Source organism: Phoxinus phoxinus, assembly GCF_949152265.1.
Source record: "Phoxinus phoxinus genome assembly, chromosome: 15".
NCBI classification, from domain to species: domain Eukaryota; kingdom Metazoa; phylum Chordata; class Actinopteri; order Cypriniformes; family Leuciscidae; genus Phoxinus; species Phoxinus phoxinus.
In genome coordinates this window covers 18,701,169-18,724,779 of record NC_136890.1, presented here as the reverse complement: position 1 = coordinate 18,724,779, position 23,611 = coordinate 18,701,169, and the positions used below count along the sequence as shown (strand labels likewise).

The 23,611-nt window shown below is 37.4% G+C and overlaps 2 protein-coding genes across 6 annotated transcripts in view; one reads left to right on the top strand and one right to left on the bottom strand.

The window, feature by feature from the left end:
* slc20a2 (solute carrier family 20 member 2) overlaps positions 1-8,665 on the bottom strand; it is a 40,714-nt gene extending 32,049 nt beyond the window's left edge. The window contains exon 1 of one of the 2 annotated variants that reach the window (XM_079636885.1): positions 8,028-8,665. The gene's annotated coding sequence lies outside the window, so the exon portion shown is untranslated. The remainder of the gene's footprint in view (positions 1-8,027) is intronic. The other variant, XM_079636887.1, reaches the window with a different exon arrangement.
* Positions 8,666-9,039: 374 nt separating this feature from the next.
* hsd17b3 (hydroxysteroid (17-beta) dehydrogenase 3) lies at positions 9,040-23,267 on the top strand. Of its 4 annotated transcripts, XM_079636889.1 has the most exons (12): positions 9,091-9,143; positions 9,662-9,734; positions 18,000-18,046; positions 18,198-18,273; positions 18,366-18,473; positions 18,562-18,629; positions 19,775-19,819; positions 20,659-20,693; positions 21,104-21,185; positions 21,287-21,352; positions 21,558-21,707; positions 22,039-23,267. In XM_079636889.1, exons 2-12 carry the CDS (start codon positions 9,710-9,712, stop codon positions 22,132-22,134), a joined length of 798 nt encoding a protein of 265 aa, XP_079493015.1. In that variant the 5' UTR covers positions 9,091-9,143; positions 9,662-9,709; the 3' UTR covers positions 22,135-23,267. The 4 variants fall into 4 exon arrangements, with proteins under 4 accessions (XP_079493016.1, XP_079493015.1, XP_079493014.1 ...); XM_079636890.1 differs by lacking the exon at positions 9,662-9,734 and having other exon boundaries at positions 9,040-9,143; XM_079636888.1 differs by lacking the exons at positions 9,091-9,143; positions 9,662-9,734 and adding an exon at positions 11,258-11,491.
* The last annotated feature ends 344 nt before the right edge of the window (positions 23,268-23,611 follow it).

The following is a 23,611-nucleotide window of genomic DNA, read 5'->3' as shown; positions in this document are numbered from 1 at the left end:
AAATGACATTCGCAGGATGAAATCTAACAACTTCCTTCGCTTCCTTTGTTAAGCTGACGAAAGAGACTGAAAACCACAGAATAACAGCCAGTGTGTTTACAATGTTTACAGTGTCCATCGTGTCAGATGAAATATTACAAATGAATGGCGTTTTTCATATTCCATTAGGGATGCATTAATATTACAATTCTGGCTAATACGTACTGATACAGAAAAAACTAAAATCTTAACTTAAAAAAAAACACTAAAATCAACCAGACACAACATTATAATGCATGGTATATCAAATTAATATTAATAATTTAGATATTTGGTATTGGTAAATATTACACTTAAAAGTGTTAAATGTAAGCATTAGGAGATACATGTCATAGCTAATGTAAATGAAAAAAACAAAAAACTAACATGATTAAACATCCACCAATCAATACTGACAATTTGTGACAAATACAAAAATATATAAGCCATATATAATAACTGCTTTGGCACCAAATACCATCAGGCAATTGTTCATAGCGGTGAGATGATACATTTGTTTTTTTGATGCATCAATTAAAAAATATTTTTTTAATTAAATAAGAATAAAAATAATTATTTGCATTAAATAAGAAGTATTCATGAAATATTAAAAAAAAATATAAAATATTAATTTGGATAATATGACTAAATATTAAAATATTAAGAGGAGGTGGTCAGTTTTTATGTAAAATTAATTATGAACTGACTTATAGTAGAAAAAAAAAGTAGACAATGATTTGTCAATCAAACCCTGATGTTTTCATTGCTTTTTCAGTCTGTATGAAGCTCGTGACAGGAATCCTGCAGCAAAGCAGCAGTCAAAATCACAATGAAGCTCCACAATATCATGACCCCCTGCACAGACATTGATGGTTTCATGTGTCTGCCAATAGCTGCGTTTACTGATAGCAGGGTGCTCACTTCCTAAACTGACCCCAGGGTGCTGGAAATAGTCGTGACACATGAGGCCGTTCAAAGAAAGGAGCAACCAGCTGTCCATTGCATCTACATATTCTATCATTAACTGTAATACATACAAAACACCCTCACAGGAACAAAATGCACACAGACACCCTCTTGAGTGCACACCACTCCTCCTCTAGTGCCAAGCAGTAATTTGATATTTTTAGATGCCACTCTGCTGTCTGTGGGGTGTTGGCGTGAGTAATACGTGCTTTGTGGATGGTTTATGGAAAATATTACTTTAGAGGCTTCCATTCATGTTTCCCTGCTTGAAAGAGTTGGAAAGCTTAGGTGTTACGCTGTTAAATGTCATGCAACCACGCAGCTCGCAGTGTGATAAATGTGCAAATTAAGACCTGTGGATGGCTGAGAAATGCAGATGAAAAGGCCTCGTGCTACTAATATAACTACTAATTTGTCATTAAAGACCCCATGAAATGCTTTGACAAGGTCAGGTTTCTTTCCTGTGCTGGCGAATAAGAGGTGAGGCATATCAAAGGGTCTGTCCTTTTCTTTTCTTTTTCTACACAACCATAAACTATAAAACATGCTACTGCCAGTCATGGCAAAAACAAAAAAAGCGTTATCCATACATGCAGTTTTTTTTTTTTTTTTTTTTTTATCTTCCTATTTAAAAAAACATAATAAATGCTGCAAAAAAAATATAAAAAAATTAAACATTAAAAAAAATGTGTGGGGCTTAAAGTCAAGTAGGTTTCTGACAAATGTTCAGAAACTGTAATAAAGAAACAAGTCTCATTAATAGGCTAAAGTGTCATAGTAATTATACCGTAGTATTTATTTCATTTTTTTTTTTGCAGTTTTATCAAATATTAATATCTGGAAAAGTTTGCTAACAGTTAAACATGACATTTTAATCTCAGATAACCGACTGTAGACCCACAAGACTGTGTGTCAGGGTCAGTAAGTTGTAATACAGTATAATATAATATAATCAAGTATGCAATATTGATGGTACTTTTTTAGTATGGTACTAAGTTAATTTTCATCTTTAAGGGCGTATTTAAGCTATAGTGTACTCCTAAAAGTTAACAGGCACACAGACTAAAATCCCCAAAATAATAATTTTATTTCATGGTGTCTTTAACTCTATAAAATTACATTTATCTGGTTGTTTGTTTTTCCTTCAGCTCCGTCTGATGTGAGCTTTATTTCATGTTTTTTTTTCTTGCACCCTGAAAGAGGAAAAAGCTTTCCTTTAAAAAAAGGTCATTTCAGAGACATATTTGCCAAACTTATGTTCTAACGTCTCGGTGACAGAATGCCTACAGCAACATCTAGTGCACTAGAGGCAGCCCGTGGCTACTGCCGACCTGCCTTTCTACATTACCCTAACATGCCAACAGAAATTAGAATTCAGTCACACTGACTTTGGTAACAGATCTACATTTTATCATCAGTCAGACTTTTCTTTTTTTTTTTTACAATTCTGCCATCTCAAGATTGAGTGACTGAAAGATTCAGAGATGGCAAACACATGACAGACTTGCGCACCATTTACTGACAGGTCCGAAACTTTCACCCATTACCCTAGTGTGTGAACGGCGCAACAGTGTCATCTGGGACTGGTGCCAGTTGCCGAGGAGTGACAGCTAGACAACAACAAGCAGCCATGTATTTCCATGGGACAAAAAGAGAAAACAAACCCTAGTCAGTTCTTTACACACTAAACTTGTACATACTGGCAAAGCATAAACTCGTTTGATCTCTAAAAGGGCATGTACAGGATGTTTCTGTTCTTCCTCTGGTCCAGGGTGAGGCTCGGTGGATTCCTCCACCAAATTTATTGAAGGGCGTAACTCAAAACACTAAACAAGAGGCAACCGTGGGCATTTTAGGCATTTCATTCTGTGCTCTTGTAACAACAACCTAACTCTTAACACCACTTAACCTGGTCATAAATTGAGCCATGGGAAAACCCATTCACCTTCACGATAGCTTAATGGAGTCAGTGACTACTTCGAGAAGCCAAGTGTTTGCCGTAATGTCTTATTTAGAAACATTTCAGAATGTCGATATTTCATAAACAATGACAAACTAATGTGGTCATCTCCTCTTCCCCTGCTTATGTCATGTTTTTTTTTTGTTTAAAATCCTCTCTAAGGTGGGAATTTAGCCACAAGGTTCTTCTACAAACAGTACCATAACCTGTTCCGACATCTTCACAACAAAATCATGTCCCTTTACAAAGAATTGGCCATTGTGTTTAAAGAGCACCTCCCAGCAGTTCCTCAGACATATCAATGACTTATTGTTCCTTTAGTGCCGCAATGGGCATGGTAAATGGGCAACTTGCCTTCCTTTGAGAATGCCAAGCGAAGAGCCAAATGTTGTCGGGGTTACACACAAGGCTGAGCTGTGAGTACTGACATTCAAAGCTCAGAGGGAGCGTATTGTGAGAGTAGCAACAGGGAACGTGGAAGATGGGTAATTCACTCCCTGTATTGTGGAAAACTGCCTCATTCCTCACTCAAAAGGTATAAATCACTATCATACTACATCTTAGATACATTCTTTTTATTAGCATCAACAGTTATATTTGTGGCAAAGACTAAAAATAAACTAGTAATGATTTTTTTTTTAAAAATAGTGTACAAAAAAAACCCAATTCAAATCTTAATATTAGTTCCCAGTGAAATGTCTTAAGGTGCCAAGTTAAGGCTGCTCTTTGCCAGCTCAAAATTCAGTGTAAAGACAAAATGCTGCACAAAAGCCAGATAAAAAAAGCTCCTATATATCAATATATAGATGTAACTGCTGTGTAAAAGCATTTATGCCACCTTTAGGCTCAGGTTAAAAAGGTCTGTAAAGTGAGTATACAACTACTTTAAAACAATTTTAGTCTCCGTCTAAACAATTACTCAAAATTCAGTCAATTTTCATCATTACTCAATACTATATATATACACACATACATACAACTGCACATTGGTCCACATGGGGTGGAGAAAGAGGGGACTGTATAATTCCTCTCAGATAATGTAAATTTAGTCAGTCTGTACCAGTCAAAGCCGCAAGGGAAAGGAACTCATTCACATCAACAGTTAGAAGACGGGATGGATACATATGGTTCTTTTAAGTTTCATCTTTAAAAAATGGTCACTTACTACTCAGAACAGTCAACATTAGCATCTAATATTCTGATTTTAGTTTTTACTTTCTTTGTAATAATTTCTCTTGGTTATTTGCTTTCTCCTGTCACCATCTCTCTTACCTCTTGTAGCACAATATATGTTTAAATAAAATATTATATTAAAGCTTTAGCATGATTTCCACGTGGAATCATGTACTTGTATTTTTTTATTTGATAATGTAAATGCTTATTTTGTTGTTGTTGTTTTTTAGTTTTTTTTTCATTTATTTCTCTTTTGTGTGTGCGTGTACTGATATTATATGCTTTGTCTTTTGTTTTTAGGGTGACTTTATATCATGGGTCTACACTACAGATTAAAAAAAAAAAAAAAAAGCCTTTTTGATTAATTCTGGAAATTTTCAGCCATGTTTATTAATGTGCACTGCCCCCGTAAAACAAACTTAAAACTTAAATCTCTGAGCAGTATTAAACAATCTCTGAAATACCACTTCAGAAGCGCTTCTGTCAACTTTGCAGGGTTAATTTGGTATTAGACATAAAAAGAGCAGTGTGGTAAAAAGTAATCATACATCCGTAAGATTTAGCTTGATTTAACTGTTTATTCGCGTCGCATTGATTGGGGTTATCTAAAGTGTTTTGTGAATAAACTCATAAATCGCTGAGACCAAAAATGGGCAAATTGGCTTGAACCTGGACATTTCTTTTTTTAGCAAGTTTAACAATTCAGCAAACACTTATCAGATGTAGGCCCGGATACATAAACACTAAGAGGCTGTTGCTGTCTGATTCTATCACAGTGCACACATGGCACATGTCTAGGATGAAATACTGGTTTTAAAGTCTCTTCATGCGTGTAAAAAAAACAACATTTGCATGCAAGTTTATTATGACAGGAACTAATGATTGATTGTCAGGCATTAAGTGAATATTTCACATTCTGCCCATTCAAATTTGTGGAGAAATGTGTGATCTCAACAGAAGGTGAAGTCTGTTTGGCAGGTCCATAAAAGGACAGAAATCTGATATACAACTAAATGATATCAAGCACTGTGAGGAAGCATACAATGCGTCCAGTATATTTGAATAGCCTACTATTTGAATATACTTCTTGTGCTGATTCATCTTTCATAGTATATTCCAATCAAGAGCAAACTGAACACTGACTGTAAATTGTACACTCTTACCAATATATACAATAGGAGATGAGGAAGGGAGTCTAGACACATTGATTTCACATGCATGCATAATATTATTTGTCCATATGGTTCTCAGATTTAACTGAATTAACTAGCCATTTTTATCTGAAGCATAAGTAACTCAATATAACATAACGGGCAGCTTAGATTCTGGACTCACAGCAGCCATATTGTAATATTTAAGAGCAGAGTACACTTAGTCGGATTCCAGAAGTAAAAATACCATTTATTTTCACATTAGAAGAATTTATTTTTAACAATAACTTAAAAGCCATTGTAGACAGACCAACTGTGAGCTGTGATGTTGGTTAATCGATGGTAGATGCTTTTTTGAAACCATCAACCCACATTATTTCAACAATTTTTTTAAATGATCACATGCTGCGTTCACACCATGTAATTACCATTAATAAAGCTCTGTGTGCTTTCAAATCACTCTTGCAGCACCTTGATGTCATACACCGATCAGTTTGCACGGCGCCACTTCAAGTCGAACACACCTAAGGGTGTGTGCACTTGTGGTTCGGTATGCTTGGTTTGTTTGGTCCGGACCAAAACAAACCCAAAACATTTAATCCTGATCCGCTTAGCGTTCAGATTGGCATTTTTATCACCGAACCTAAAGGCATAGGAATATGTTCACAACCTGATTGGTCGGCTTCTTATTGCCAATTTTGAGACGGTGTGGTGAAGTGATGAGTCCCAGTGAAGTGATGAGCCCCAGCTAAGGACCCCAGCCCAGTATGCCTGATCTAAAGCTGTTCTCGCGATTCTTAATCAAACTTAAATTCATGCAATAATCTTTTATTTTTATCCTGATTATTTATATAGTTAAAGTGAAATAAATTGCATTTTTAGGTGTGTTTTGCGACATTGTTAATTGTTATTAAGCAATAAGGCATAATTTACTTTTTTTTTTAATTACAAGCATGTCATGTCATAATTCATTCTTAAACAGAATTATGCTTGTATCATATTTTTTATCGAAAATTATCGTAGATGGTGAAAAAAAAACTTTATCTCTAATCATTTTGGATAGCTGTGCTGTGTCATGTGCTGGGATAAATGTGCTCGTTGTATGTGTGTAACCTACTTGAGGACTCATGAAGAGCTTATGAAATGTTTAAAGGAGTCAAAACAGCAGCAGGAACCCCTCCGTCACACACACAAATGAAGATCTGCTGCAAGGAGACGCGGTTCTGATGCCTGTATCAAACTGTGATGGATGGGCAACATCACGACTATGACTTTTTAGGGTCTCATCTTCCTGTTTTTGCTTAGTTTACATGTCTTTGGTCCGTGTTGCTTTCATATTTCATTCGAAACGCACCAGTTTGGTTCGTTTGGTTTCATGTTTGGTGCGCACCAGGGTTTGGATGGCAGCGTTCACACTTATTCAAATGAACCAGACTTACAGAGCAATCACACCAGGGTTTGTCTTAAACGAACCAAACATACCAAGTGTGACTGTGAACACACCCTTAAAGTCCCCGTGAACTGGATGTTGCAACCAACTGGATGTTGTTTAGCGCACCTCCTCTCAGTCTCTCTCAATCCCTCGCTTATTGCAGACTGATGGTCGGAGGGGAGTGGAGGTGGTCATGTGGTACAAGTCGTAGCTCTCAGAAAATTATTAGTTTACACATTGTAATTACAAGTTCTACAAGCACGTGACTTTATACAGTTCCGAATTACGACATGGCGTGAACACACCTATATTTAACAGCGGAAATCCTGGTGAAAAACTACATTAGCCATGATTCCGCAAAGATATCTTCACCTATCAGAGAATCAAAATAAAATCACAAATTGTGCCAAAAGAATCAATGATGTATAAATGTCAATGCTTCTTGTGATTGTAGTTGTTTCCCTTATTAAAGTCTTAAACCTACCTAATAATATTCATAACAACATACGACATATAGTCTTGTTGTGGCTATTCTAGCTAGTGCTACAACAACCAAAAATCAATAAACGCAATAAACTATTTTTCATGTAAATTGCTGTTCTTAATTATTTATTATGTGTTAATCGTTTTATAAAACGCACAGGGGTATCTCGCACCTTTTTCGCCTGAATTAATTACTTAGGGTAATTAAGTAATTAATTACTGAAAGCAATATCACTAGCGAATATTAGCACAGCTGTGCTGTGATCACATGTGGCAAGAGGCAATTCCTTTGACACGGCTTAACTATACACTACATTTGTGCGCTATATTTTGTTGTGGACTGTGAAAGAAAGAGTATATAGTAAATAAGTGGTTCGACATTACAAAATGTTACAACAGACAATCACGTGTATAACGTCTCTAAAATCACTGCAGCCTGTCCGTTGCTGTCTGTCTCGACACTCGACAGGCTCTTACCTGACTAGTGCGACCTCTTACAAATACATAAATTCACATTGGAACAAATCAACAAAAGCCCTGTCATTCACAAAACGAGCACCATGCTTAATACAAAGCGGTTAATAGCATTAAATACCAGTGGACAAATCTGACCCTGAGGAAAATCACGCAATCCCTTCTTAATATACAAGCACTACAGAGACAATATCACCGCGTCTCAACGCTATATGTAGCTGCTCACGCGAGTAACAAAGTAATAAACGGGCATTTTCCTATTCCTGAGCGCGTGGTGCTGAAAATATTCCCTGAGTGTCGCGTGAATCTAATCCATTGACGAATTATCAACGGTTTGACAGCGCTCAGTGACACAGCTCTTTTTACTCACCAAGAAGAAAATGTAGACCTCGGACGAGGCTTCACGTGCTTCAGGCGACCAGTCTAAGAGCCCCTACTTTATATAGAGAAATTCAGCGAGGAGATTCCTAAAGGCTTCCTTCAGCTCTGGCGACCATGTTTGTCCTGACTGACTGACTGTTGCTGGTGTGTGTGGAGGACTGTGTGCATCCGGGCGCTTGGGGGGATCAGGGGGCAGGAGCTCAGCTTTCCGTGTACGGAGAAAAACGGGAAAGAACGTGTGTAGACGAACCAACGCCAAGTCCTGTCCCCCTCAGCTGAAGTATCAACCAAATGTCAGTGGGTTCAAGCAAACTGGCGGTTTTTTTAGGTTTATTATGGATGGGATGTTTAGATATTACCGAAATGTATCCTTGTGGGTGGGTGCACCGTGCACGAGCCACGAGGTCATTGCTTTTTCTGAGGAAACCTATGAGGTTTATGTCTGGATCACGTAACGAGAGATCGATATCCATAATGAATCTCGATTGGGAAAAGAATATACTAGGTATACATTCTCAATTCGAAATATTTGGATATGTTTTATGTTTCCGGCCAGGTAGTTGATGGTTGATAGTATACACGTACTGTTACGTAACAGCATTCGCGCGTTCTCAACACATGCGCGCCACACGAGACTGGGAAGTCCGACTCATTTCTGTGAATCGGTTCTGTTAATGGTTTGTTTATTTTATTTTTAAAACTGTTAAAACGATTCAGCGATTATTTTACATTCGGGCGTAATTGTAACTGGCATAATCCCGTGGCCCCTGGCATATTACACACTATGTTCAACAAATACGTTTTATTAATAAGAGAGCTCTTTGTAATTTCATATGATTCATCTCATAAATCTTTAGTAATTTAGAACCTAAAATATTTGCATTACATTAAACAATTGTAGCCTATATAATAATAATAATTATTATTATTATTATTTTCTTGAACGAATCGTTCAGTCCAATTTTGTGATTCAAACGACTCATTGAACAAATTTGACTCTGACTCTGATTCATCAATCGGACGGACGACGAGACAAGTTCAGAAGAGCAACACAAGTTCACTGAGTTCATCCTAGACATTGATTTACAGCATCAACATATTAAAGGTAACATTTAGGGATATACCATTATAATATAACACGTTTACCTCTGTTAATTTAGACCAGACGGTGCACCAGTCAGAATTTGGTACCATCAGTTTGCTTCAATATGTTAATAATAATAGAGGACGTTATTTCTTCAGTTCTGACAGTTTGATAACATAAAACTATACCTATATTCTACATACTGTATATTGGCCGTTTGCATAATTAAAGTTAAATTATTCGAGAAATTGATTGTTGTATTGCAATTTTTCGTTCACATGCATAGGCCTATTCAAGTAGCCTACATTTGATTTAAGAAGATAAAAAATGTCAAACTCATTGCTGCTATAAGAGATCATTTAAGATGCAGTTCGATAATATGAACTGGCCTATAGACTATATAGTGGCCGTTTGCATACTTAAAGTTAAATCATTAACTTGATTGTGATTTTTCATCCACATGTATAGTAGCTAGCTATAGTTTACCCAAAAATGACAATTCTGTCATCATTTACTCACCCTCAAGTTGTTCCAAACAGGTATTACTTTCTTTCTTCTGTTGAACACAAAAGAAGATATTTTGAAGAATGTTGGTAACCAGACAGTTTGAGGGTGAGTAAATGATGACAGAATTTTCATTTTTGAGTGAACAGGCGACCAAAAAATGCCAAACTTGGTGAATAGCGCCCTCTGCTGTTTCATCCCGACATGCAAAGGTTGATTTAGTAAAACGAGAACTGCTCGTTAAATAAATAAAAAATAAATAAACATTAAAGTGAATATTGCTCATTTCTACATCTCACTAATAACATCCCTCTTGAATCATATAACAAACCGGTTGCTAGGGATTAAACAATGAGGCAGAAAACATTTGACATCCATTCAGTTCAAGCTATTCCAGAGTGGGCAGTGGCTGGCAAAGCCAAACAAAGCCCTTCTATGAGACTTATTAATCTGAAGGAGTGAGTTTTAGTTTTGATCTACTCGCATAATTTAGCATATGTTTAGGACAATCAATAGAAAATGGAGTAGGGTAACACGTTTGATACAATATGCAGTTGAGCTGAAAGGTGTGATTTTTACTACACTAGATGGCGGTGGAGCTTTTTAAATAAAGTGCCTCAGAGAATTCAACACTGCAGTGCCAGACAAATGTGCTAGACAGGGCTGATGATGAGAAGGGCAACTAGTGTGATGAAGAATTAAAAAGTGATTGTTGACTTTACTTCACAAGATCAATAATTGTGAAACCAAATGTGCACATTTACTGTAAATCATGTTACAAAAGCTGGTATTCAGTCATACCTTTCAGTCTTCCCATGAAAAAGGTAAATAAATAAATAAAGGATATAAAAAAGATGTTCTTACTAATACATTATTAATGAATTTTATCACCCTCCAATTTATGATCACCCAGATTTAAATTGATAAACAGCAAGAAAAATTGTTGTCGTGTAAACATGTTCATGCCTTATTATTGTAACATGAGAAAATGCGGGGTTTTTATATATATATATATATATCACTAATCCATCTCTACATTAATTATAACACTGAACTGAATGTGACAATATAAATAAAAAGGGTTTATACAAATATAAAAAGAAAACAAAAAGATTCAGGTTAATTTACAAGAATGTAAGGTAAAAAAAGGGGGGGGGGGTGTACTAATAGTGGCAGGTTAATGAACTTGTTAATAGGTTGTCAAAGAGTTACACAGCTTGGGACCATAAAGATTCAAAATGATTAAAAAAAAATGTTTGTGTTTAACAAGCAACCTGCTGTTACTGTTAGAAGATATAGAGGTGGACTATATTTAGCAATTATATTGCTACGGTATGCAGGGGCAACACCCTAAAATCTGTTCTGTAAGACAGCAGTGAAGGGATTTAAGTGCCCGAAATGTGATTCTTTAGTACAGAATTAACCTATATTCTTTAATACAAGGTAAGTCACTTAAATTCACTTCACTCTGGGATTTGGAAGACAATAGGTGAGCTTACTCGTCCTAAATGGCACAACACACACACGCACAAATCAGGAATGTGAATTATGTCCTGGTCAGAATGGGCAGAGAAGATTCTGATTGGCCGAGGGGGCTGTCAGCATTGAGGTTGAAAGCTTGTGGTCAGATTAGATGAGAGAATGAGAACCGTGCAGTAAAAAGAGGGACCAAAATAGCTGGAAGGACTCATTTTAAGCCTTGAGAAAATCCATCATGACTCTCACTGAGATTCTCTTCATTTTGACTGGGACTTGCACCGTCCTGGTTTTTGGAGGGAAACTATTATGCCTTCTTATGATGCTTGCACCGAAGCTCTTCTGTCCTCTTTCTGAATCTTTTTTCACCTCTCTGGGGAAATGGGCAGGTGAGATACACCAACATTTTGACTTTATTTCCTGTTTTGTCTTAAGCATGCATTTTTATTCATATAACAGGCAGTTTAGTTTAAATATTATACTTGAAAGATTTTTGCATTTAGCAAAAAAAATAACTTTTACTAAAATGACATTACTACTTTAAATCATGCTTAATATATAATTAGTTTATAAGTAAGTTATTAGTTCACAGTTAGAAATGTCATGATTTAAGCATTTAAGAAAATGCAATGTTTTTTGTATGTTGAAAACACGCTACTGTGCCTTGAGGGACAACCGCTGGTTGAGAACAGTCAGAGTGAAGCCAGCACTACCTTGCTTTTGTTCCACTGTTTGACCCAGGAACAAGTTTCTCGTCTCACTTTAAATTGTCACTCACAAAATGCCTTGCTTCCCTAAACAGGACTTTTATTGTTGGCAAAAGAGGAATCCTCTTTATGGCTTTCTTGAAATTATACTGTTTATGCAAGTTCAGCAACACAAAACAACAATTCCAGCTACTTTTTCCCAAGCTTCCTTTCCATTCCATTCCGGCACTGAGAGTGGCAGAGAACAAAAGGCAATTAGAACAGTATGTTCTAGGACGCTATTTCTCTATTCATTTCTTGATTTTGAATGGTTGTTCCTGTTCATTTTAAAACAAATCAACCTTACTTTTTCTCTCTTTCCGCAACTAATTCTTTCACTTTGAGGCTTTGAAAAGTTCTTCCTGGTGTGTGTGTGCGTGTGCATTACAATATCCCTTCCCAGGGAGTGTTTTCTAGCATGTTAAGACATAGTATATCTGCTGTTCTTTTCACTTTGAATAAATATTCATGCAGAGTTTTGGAATTTGTCCTGCACATTCTAGATGTCACACAGTTGGTTTAGCCTGTATGAGTGCATGATATAGGCTATATATATATATAATATATATATATCAGTACGTGTGTGTGTGTGTGTATATATATATATATATATATATATGGGTCAGTGACGTTTTAGAATTTCAAAACAGTAAAAAAATAAAAATGAAAGGACAAATTAAATATAGCATTTTTTGTGTAAATCTATGTGTATATTTTTTGTTTTTATTAGTGCCCTTTATAAAAAATAACAATATTTGACATTTTAATGTGTTTCTTTGTATACAGTCCTTGAAAATGTCATAAGGTAAAACGAAGTGATTTTTAGAAATAAATTAAATTTGATATTCATGACACAGTTAAATACAACCATGAATGTAATAGTTGATCTGTAAGTATTCTATAACAAGTTGCAAAATGTAAACACCTACACCACAAATACTAAATATTTTGTTTTTTAACAACTTCAGCATGTCATCTATGGACATTTGTTCTATTTTTTTTAAAAGAAATTAGTCAAAAATGCCTTGATGTTATATATATATGTATATCATACTAGCTCTCCTCCATTACTTTCATGAACCATGTAAACAAACAAAGTATTTATTTTTATTTATTTTAAAATGCAATGTTTTACCATATGACATATTTTGTTTTACCGTATGACATAGTACAATTTCAATGTTTCATTGCATTTTTAATGTAATAAATACATGTAGGCCAATTCAAAATGATTTCAAAGAAACACAAGGCATCTCAAGTGAACCTTTTATTAACAGTAGAATATATTTACCAACACATGAATATTTCTTTTAGTCAACTCAACTCTCTTTCAGTACAAAGAACACATAGGACGTGCTATATGTAATACATGACAATATCATTCAGATTTACAACAGTGAGATAACTTGTGAAAAAATCTGTTTTTAACATTTAGTTTAAAAAGAACAGTAAGGGTTCATGGGAGTTTGCCCAGCCAATCCACATGTGCTTTGTGGATTTGGAGAAGGCATTCGACTGTGTCCCTCGTGGCGGCCTGTGGAGGTGCTCCGGGAGTATGGGGTCCGGGGTCCTTTGCTAAGGGCTGTCCGGTCCCTGTACGACCGAAGCAGGAGCTTGGTTCGCATTGCCGGCAGTAAGTCAGACTTGTTCCTGGTGCATGTTGGACTCCGGCAGGGCTGCCCTTTGTCGCCGGTTCTGTTCATAATATTTATGGACAGAGTTTCTAGGCGCAGCCAGGGGCCGGAAGGTGTCAGGTTCGGGGACCACACGATGTCGTCTCTGCTCTTTGCGGATGATGTTGTCGTGTTTGCCCCATCAGACCAGGACCTTCAGCATGCACTGGGACGGTTTGCAGCCGAGTGTGAAGCGACTGGGATGAGAATCAGCGCCTCCAAATCCGAGGCCATGGTCCTCAGTCGGAAAAGAGTGGCTTGCCTACTTCAGGTTGGTGGAGAGTTCCTGCCTCAAGTGGAGGAGTTCAAGTATCTTGGGGTCTTGTTCACGAGTGAGGGAAGGATGGAACGGGAGATTGACAGACGGATCGGGGCAGCTTCTGCAGTAATGCGGTCGGTGTACCGGTCTGTCGTCTCGATTTACCGGTCAATCTACGTTCCTACTCTCACCTATGGTCATGAGCTGTGGGTCATGACCGAAAGGACAAGATCCCGGACACAGGCGGCCGAAATGAGCTTTCTCCACAGGTTGGCTGGGCGATCCCTCAGAGATCGGGTGAGGAGCTCGGTCACTCGGGAGGAGCTCAGAGTAGAGCCGCTGCTCCTCCACATCGAGAGGGGTCAGCTGAGGTGGCTCGAGGATCTGTTCCCACCGGGAGGAGACCCCGGGGAAGACCTAGGACACGCTGGAAAGACTATGTCATCATATACTCTCACAGTTATGCCTTTCCCTCCTCTTGGCTAGGTTCTCCTCTCTAGATGCAGGATCTGCCCTTAGCTTTGCATGGAAATGTGCACCCCTCTCCTTACTAGAAAGAGACATCTGTAATAATGTGAAAAAATGCTTAAAATAGGCAGAAATATATTATATATGTTAATATTAATTCATATTAGTTGTACAAACTATATATGTGATATAACAATTAAGAAATAACTAAATAATTCAGTTAAATGCTCTGTGTCATATGGTATAACAACATGTCATACGGTAAAATCGTTTGTCTGTATGACATTTTTTGTTTGCCCTTATGACAGTTTCATGCTTTGTCATTTATAACAGGCAGTTGCTTGGCCACCTCCTTCCACCTTTACCATTAACCTTGACTTTTAAACTTTATATTTCACCTGTAAATCAATATTTTTTCACATTTTAAATGTATTAAACCCTTTTTTGACGTTTGACCATATGACACCCAAATCTGTGACACATGGTAACACATGGTTACCATGGTAACACATGGTAATCTTAAACTTACCTTCAACTTGGCTGGTCTTCAGGGGGTCCTCTGAGTGATGTCATCCAATGTCACATGACTTAAGTCATTAATATTCAGTTCCAAAATGGCTTCTAAACTTTGTTTTACCGTATGACATAGAGAAAATGTGTCTTTGCGGAACGATTTGTTTTAGATACTAATGACATTTCTTAAAGGTCTATCTTACTGATACTTTAATATGCTTTTCTTAAGACTTGAAAAAATATGCCAAATGAAAAATTGTATCATTTTGAAACATTTTTAATAATTTTAAATGCAATTGTCTTAAATAACTTTAAGTGAATTCCGTTTGACCGTATGACATTTGACCACATTAATAGTCTAAAAGTTACCTATTTTTGAAATTTTCACACAATTATGAACAGTGAGGAGGACAAATGATGTGAGATTAAAACATATATATAATTTTAAACCTATTTTATATAAATATATAATATTTATTGCTCCTGGAAGTGCAAATCAGTGCGGCACGTCACTGACCCATATACACACAGTGGTTTCAAGCATATATATATATATATATATATATATATATACCCACACACACACGCAATTTGATTGAGATTAGGGCTTCTGTGGGTTATCAAATGGGCACACACACACACACACACACCCTCCCCATCCCCCCAACCCCCACCCCACCCTTCCTCAAAGTTTCGTTAATTTAAGCCCATGACATCTCAGGGGGGCTCGACGGTAGAACCAGAGTTCTAGTTCCACCCCTGCTCTCCACCTCAAAACTCCAGATGTTCTTGGCCCTTCACCATGTTGGTTCTGCCACTGCTTGTTTTGTTTTTATCCATATCCACCAGAATGCAAGCTTTGTATGTTTGGGATGTTTGCTACCAGCTGCTTCCTAGCCTGGCTGCCAATCCCAAGCAGTCTAAAGTGACTCCAAAGTGACTGCCCTGCAAAACCCCTGCAGCCAACCTCCTCTGAGCGGTTCCAAGCCTTCCATCCTTTCCGTTGGCACTCGAGAATCAAAGCCTGATATTTCTTAAGCTTACGCTTGTGTGCATCTTCCATCTTCTCTTCCCAGGGTACTGTCAGCTAAATAAGTTCCGCCTGCTTGGTACCCTTTGACCAGAGCACAATATCAGGTCTGAGGCTTGTATGGATTATTGAGGACTACCCGCATCTTCCAGTCGTTTGCCGTGGCCCATACTCCTTTACTCCTCCTCTCTGTTGCTGGGCTCTCCCCAGACCTAAGGTACTGAATGAAACAAGTTGTTTTGGCTTCTTTCTTGCCTGCTCCACCCCGACAGCCAGCTGAGTTAATATTTGGTCATGTCTCCACCAAAATTTCCCAATCACCAAACTTGACCTGCACGAGGAGAGGACGTGCTCAAGATTAGCTGGCCTTCCCCAGAGTATGCAGGTGTGGCTCTCTGTCAACCGCCATGTATGAAGGTTTGATGGAGTAAAGTAGGACATTTGGAACACAACAGAAACTCTATTCCATGCTCCAGATGTCCTGCCAGGTCAGAACCCACTCCCGCACACTCTCCCAACTCGTCCAGCTGCCCTGCTTTTTCATTGCTGCATGTTGAACATGTCGACTTTCCCTCAATGCTCTGCCGGCTAACCTCTTGCGACCCGTTCTAACCTCAATGTCCGCCTGACATACTCTTGCGTCTTTACTGTTTTGCAGCTTCATAGCCTGCCATGTTTTTGTTAGCTTATACTCCTCCACCACTGATGTTACTGGCAGCTGCAGCTTTGCTGCCTGTGCTATACAGGCTTATGGAGCAGAAGCTTTATGGAACCATGCTGAACCATCTCCTCAAATAGTTAAAATAGTCCAACCTATCCACAGTAGAGACAGGTACCTCATAAATGAGCAGTGGTCAGATCAATCTGGGTAGGACCCTATGCTGGTAACCCCAGGCCTTATACTTGCTAGGCAAGCCACTATTCTCCAGGGATGTCATCTAGGTTTCAACTTCCTTAAACAATTCCATCACACTCTGCTTCTGCACTCTGCCCTGTACCACTTTCCCAAGCTCTTCACTGGCTTTCCTTGGAGTGTTGGAATGGTGTCCTCTTTGATCTTAAAATGAAACCGATCCTGGACATGTTCCTCAACACCAAACTTCTGGAATTTGTGGGTTTGAACTCCATCCTTGCCCAATCAGCAAGTTTAACAAGTCCATCTCCCTTTGGGTACTGATTTTACCATGATGGTCAAGTCATCCATGAATGCCCTGATAGGCACCTGTTGGGTGCCATCTGCCAGTACTGCACCCCGATGTAACTTCTCGGCTGACTTCACAAGGAGATTAATTTCTGCTGAGAACAGAATAACTAGCCTCTATCAGTCAGTGGTAAATTTCCCGCTGGTAAAACACGTTAACCTTACTGAAGTAGCACAGCATTTATTAATTTATAATTATAATAAAGTATAAAACTGAGGCAAGCCACATGAAGATTGAATGGTTCACATTCACAAAGATTTTTCATTCAGCCCTCACTGAGATTGTGAAGCAGGGTACTACTTGTACTTCTTGTACACACAACCAGTGGTGCAAAGAAAGAACGAAAGCATGGGAAACCGCTCAAATAAAAAAGACACAAAAAGTAATTTTCCCACATAGAAGATACCACCCGGACATTAGTTCAAATCTCTCTAGTCTGCAATGAAAGCATGAAGGCAGTAATTACATCTTACATCATTTCCTCTATATTATACACTGGCCCTCCAGCATTTTTTCCCTCCCACTCTCTTGTACAATGTGAACTTCTATGATGGTCTAATTGTCAGTGGTGGAGAGAAGATGCAGCTCCAAGCTTCAGAGAGACTTTTCACATATATGCACCACCCATGCTTCCTCTTTGTTTATTCAATTGGTGGGTACACACAATCTGTCCAAGAACATGCTGTTAAAACACTGACTGCCTATCGTCTGAAGCGTGTGATATTCGTAGAGGGAGTGATACGAGATAGATTATCACATTCTTAATACACTTGATACGAGAGCTTATTTTCTGTAATAAAATATGTTAATTATGTGGTCATAGTTGTTTACAATGTAAAACATTTTTTTTTAAAGTATTGTTACATTGTTTTATTTCTCAGATTGAATAGGTTGTTGATCACATTAGTTCACAATTACATAAACTGACACATCAGTGAATTAGATAAAACATTATTCGTACCGTTCACGATTTCAAGAATAATACTGAATAATTCTTCTGTTTCAGTGGTCACTGGAGGGTCAGATGGAATAGGCAGAGCATATGCAGAAGAGGTAACAAGATTATCGCCTGTGAAAACTATTTTATTATGACTATATCTTGATATTAGATTAGTTCAATAGTTATGTATAAGGATAAAAATATAACAGTAAAATGTGTTAGTGCTTATTTAACAATCGTTGTATTTCCTGTCTTTCTGTGCAGCTTTCAAAACTAGGTATGAATGTGATCGTCATCAGCAGAAATCAAGAGAAGCTTGACAGAGCAGCCAGGAAGATCGGTGAAGCGTTTACTGTTGAAATTTCAGTTTCTCAGCTTTGTCTGTAGTCTTAGTGCTCATTTTTAACCTGCTTTCTTTTCTTGTTCTGACAGAGCTCACTACAGGAGGGAAAGTCAAAGTAATAGCGGCTGACTTCACCAAAGACGATATATATGGACACATTAAAGAAAACCTTGAGGGTTTGGATATTGGTATTTTAGGTCAGTAGGTATCAGATACTGTATCTCAATGTGTCCAGTAGTGTCTCAACTAAAAACAGTAGTGTTCCTGTTCATTTTTTTAACACAGTGAACAACGTTGGGATTCTACCGAGCCAAATACCCTGCAAGCTACTTGAAACATCTGATTTGGAAGAAGTGAGGTCACCTATGGTTCATACAATCATTGTTCATGCATTTATCCTTATAAATACTAAGAGTTTTCAAACTGTTCCTGCATGGATCCTTCTCAGCACTGCGCATTTTTGATATCTCCGTTATTTAAAGTGGGCATGAAACTACAGTATATGCTACTAGTATCGCCTCCCATTAAAGGTGGGGTAAGCAATATTTGAAAAACACTGTTGAAAACGCTGTGAAAAACGGACCGACACCAAACAAACAACAACAAATGTGTGTAGCCAATCAGCATTAGGGGGCGTATGGCAGTGGAGGAGAGAGAACGAGCAAGAGGGAGATTTGAAGAAGAATACAAAAGAGAAAAACTCAGAAGAAATCACTGGATAATGAAGGGTTATGACTGGGCAAAGCTTTAGGACCCGCGTTAATTTTAGAAAAGCTTTACAGCGCTGGAGAGAGTTAAGCGGGAAGGCCTGAAAACAGACAGTTTGCTTTGATTCCGCTCCACACGCGAGTAACACTGGGTTTGAGTGTCATAGTGTGTCTGGAGCTGCTGTACTGTTGGCCACTAACAACCAACTTTTGTTTGTAATTACTATTGTGTACTGTAAGTGCTTCCTTCCTTGTCATTCATTTATCATCTGCGCTTTATTTTTCCTGAAGCATTATTTTGTTGCGCTTCTGCTATGATAAACAGACATCCACTCTTGGATTGCGTGTGTAACGGAGGTCAGTTAGTGAGAGCCGCGCTGACGATTGCTAGGGAATGTGGTGTTTAGTGTTGTTAGTGCACTTGCCTCCTCGCATGCCGGCGATCAGGAATCGAGACCGACTCGGAGCAGGGCGGTTAGGATTGGAGGGTGACTTTTGGAGGCGGAGGAATGAAGAGAGAGGTGTGTTTGTTTGGGTTGATTTCAAATATCAACAATGTCCAACAAAAACATAAAAAACATTTTTTAAATATCGCTTACCACACCTTTAACAATGTAGTAGTAATTATTTTAGATATTAGTAATAGAAAAATGCCCACTGTAAAACTAAATGGAAGCATGCTTTAATAAAACATCACAAATATCAGAAATTAAATTCTATCAACTTGGTAGGCCTATTACAAAGTATTTATCAAAAACTGTCGTTTATATGTTTCATGTGGTGGCCTCTAGAGAATACATGATGTTATCAACTGCAATGTAAAAGCCATGGTTAAGGTGAGTAAATGCAAACATAACTGTACACTGCTCTATTTTAAAAGCGTCTGCTAAATGCATACATGAAATGTAACTGGGTCTTTCCCACTCACTCGTATACTGAAATAGATAAGGAAGTCAACTAGTGGGTCGCACTGGTCACATCCAAAAATGAGTCGCAGCTCTGACAGGGTTGCAGAAAACAAGGAAAAAATGCTATTGATTAAATGCAACAAATGATATAATTGTGCATAGTTGGCAAAAATACAAGTTTATAAACGTTTAAAAGTCATCAAAGTCCATCAGAATCTTTTTTAATTCTCAGCATAAAATGGAAGTTGGAAGTTACAAGTCTTTTCTTCCCTATTGTGACGTATATCTGTGTGAAATGTCTACTCGAACAAGAAAAAAATGAAGGACGGGAGTTGATTTTGTCCAAGGGGAATTGATTAGATGGTTGTGGTTTGCTATTGCAGTGATCTGATGTGAGTGACAGGTTGTCCTGCCCTCACACACCAGTAAACACGTCTTCAGAGAAGAGAAGAGATGTCTCTGCAAGAGGGAGGGGAAGCTACTTTGATGAGGGCACATGAATTTAAAATAAATAAATAATATATACAGATAAATCATTTGTAATAAATAGAATTGTCAATTTAATGGTGATTTTAAGTGAAATGACAGATCAGTGTAATATTAATCCATTTTTTTTTTTTTTTGGTTGAAAGTTTGGATGCTAAATAATCTTGAGTCGCCACTTGACATCCAGCATAAAATCCTAAATAAAAGCCAGTTGAGAACCATTGGTTCAGTGCTAAAGAGATTTAATAGAATGCACTCACACGGTTTTCCTCCATTTGTAGATGTGCAGAATTGTCCTACCAGGAATGCAGCAAAGGTTTGGCCTTCACTGTTGACTGGTTTTCTCATAATTTTCACATATGTTGGTTACAATTTATTTTGATGATCCCCTTTAGACACTCCGTTGACTGTAAGTAATGTTGTTCAACTGACTGAGTATTAGTAGACTGTTGGATGGGTCAGGGTTAGTAGAATAAGGGGTTAGGGTTAGTAGAATAAGTTGACATGTAGTTGCAAAGTTACTAATAGTCAGTAGAATGTCTGTTGGGGAGCATCACAATAAAGTGTTAGCAGATATTAAGCAGAGAGTCTACAATACTCTAATGAGAGTTAGTGGACATGTATACATGTATACTATAGGTGCAATGTTACTTAAGGGGATCATCAAAATAAAAATGCCAGAATTTTAACATATGACAAGCACACTGACAATTAGTATTTCCTTAGAGGAAGAGGAGTCATTCTGAATGTGTCTTCTGGAATAGCCAAAATACCCTGCCCTATTTACACCTTGTACTCAGCATCAAAGGTAAAAAGAGAGCAAAATATCTACACAAAGTTGAAAAGCACTGTATTAGCAATGTCAACATATATAATAAAAACATTTTTTATATATATATATCTTTTCAGGTTTTTGTTGAGAGATTTTCACAGGGTCTTCAAGCAGAATATAAATCCAAGGGAATTATTATTCAGGTAGAATAAAAAACTTTCTACACAACTACACATTCTACACTGTGTGTGTGTGTGTGTGTGTGTGTGTGTGTGTGTGTGTGTGTGTGTGTGTGTGTGTGTGTGTGTGTGTGTGTGTGTGTGTGTGTGTCAAATTTACATATCTGCTAACCAGAATTGAGATATCAATGCCTCTATCCCCTAAAGCCTTTTTTTTTTTTTTTTTTAGACGGTGGCTCCATTTGGGGTTTCAACATCAATGACAGGACATCAGAAACCAGATATGGTTACATTCACAGCTGAGGAGTTTGTGAGGAGCTCATTGAAATATCTGAAGGCTGGTGACCAAACATATGGCAGCGTCACTCATACCATATTGGTAATGACCTCTGTTTATTAATATAGTTAAAGTGCACTCTTAAAAATAAAGGTTCTTTATTAGCATCAGTGGTTCCACCATGACAAACCTTGAACATTTATGGAACCTCTCCATTGCACAAAAGGTTATTTATTTATAGTGGGAAAATGTTGTTTCGATTATTCAAATGTTCTTCACGGTAAGAAAAAAACGGTTCATTTAAGAACGGTTCACTGAAAGCTTCTCTTGGGAACCCAAAATGGTTCTTCTATGTATGGCACCTCTGTGAAAAACACTTTTTTGTGAGTGCTGTGCATGTATTGTTTCTGACCAATGTGTAATTCTCCTGTAGGGCGGGATTGTGCAGTCCATTCCCACCTGGGTCCTGCAGAGTGAAGCGTTTCAGCATCACTTTAAGGAATATGTGAAGGAAAGGGTGGAAAGCTGAGTGTTGTCGTTCTCTAAGTATATATAGAGTATATAGTATTGAACATTTAAACACCGCAACTGTTGTATTTGTTTGCACTAATTATGACAATACAGTATGCAAAAATATAAGACTGTAAAAGAAAGTGTGAGGACGAAACAACTGACAGGCCTCTGTCCACGGTCCTTCAAAATATGCTATATCAGTGTTGATAATGGAATGTAATAATTATTAATCATAATCATATCAGTAGACAGGAGATAGTTGAGCGGAACTGACCTTGATAACATTAACAGAAGGTCAGTTTGACAAAGGCCAAATGACAGTTGAAGAAATGTGACCTTGTTCTTTTTTTGTCTATATTTTAAGATTAGAAAATGTTGGTCTTATTTAAAGAGCAAAATCATGTTTTCATTTGAAATATCCAGTTATTTGGCGCCACATAGTGGTTAAATGCACTTTCACATGATCTTTAAAGCTTGAAGATGATGCATTTTTTTGTTCATTATCCCATTATTTTGACTTTTATGAAACAAATCACTCTGTAGCTGCAATGACGCACAAGAACGCACATTTTTTTTATGTATATGGATATACATATTAACATATCTTAGAACAATTTTAAGAACAGTTAGTCAGAGTCCGTCTGCAGTTGAGTTGACAAATTTCCCAGAATTTTCCATTTAACACAGACATTAAACACTTCACAACGCCACACACTTATGGATCTTGCTGTAAAGTAACTGCAGTTATTACTTTATATCTCATTTAACTTTAAAAAAGAGCTGCTGACTCTGACATGCGGCCAGCAGAGGGCATATTTTTGATTCTGCAACCTGAAGCGAGTCACATGTAGTGTGTGGATTCAGATTTCAAAGATCTCTTGAAGATGCTGAGCAGGTAAAGGACACAGACAAGTGCAGTCTGATGGGGGATTTCCATTTGAGATGTAGCTGATAATAAAGCTGTTCACCCTTAAGCGTGCTGTCCTGATTGAAATACAGCTGACAGGATAACAAGTTTCCACTCATATTAAAGGGGTTTGTGTTTTTACTACAGGGAATTTCCACTGATAATTTATAATGATACTGCTTGTAACAGAAAATACATTTATGTGGGATAAGGCAATAATTAAAATAAAAAAAAACACTGGGAAATATATTGTGTTCATCATGTCTAAGCTATGCTTGCTTTGACTGCAGCAGTGATTTCTGAAAATGTATTATTTATAAAAAAAAATTAAAAGCTTCCAAGTTGCAGATAAGCAAAATAAAAGTTGCAAACTTAATACCCCAAGTCTGGGGAAACCACCAACTATATCTCAAAACAAATTCATGTGGTTTAAATGGTGTACAAAACCCTCTATCTTGAAATAGCCTCACTTTCTCCATTCCATTATTTTGCTAGATGGCTGTTTTGTTTCTATTTCATTTAATAATTTGGTTTAGATTAATTAATTAACTCATATATAGCTAATTAATCTAAATGAGCCAACTTT

Bases quoted from the DNA above. Each gene is read 5' to 3' on its own strand.
- hsd17b3 (XM_079636888.1), top strand. From the start codon at position 11,341: ATGACTCTCACTGAGATTCTCTTCATTTTGACTGGGACTTGCACCGTC. The intron at 18,274-18,365 runs GTGAAGCGTTTA...TTGTTCTGACAG, and splicing joins CAGAGCAGCCAGGAAGATCG to AGCTCACTACAGGAGGGAAA. The intron at 19,820-20,658 runs GTGAGTAAATGC...CTCCATTTGTAG, and splicing joins ATGTAAAAGCCATGGTTAAG to ATGTGCAGAATTGTCCTACC.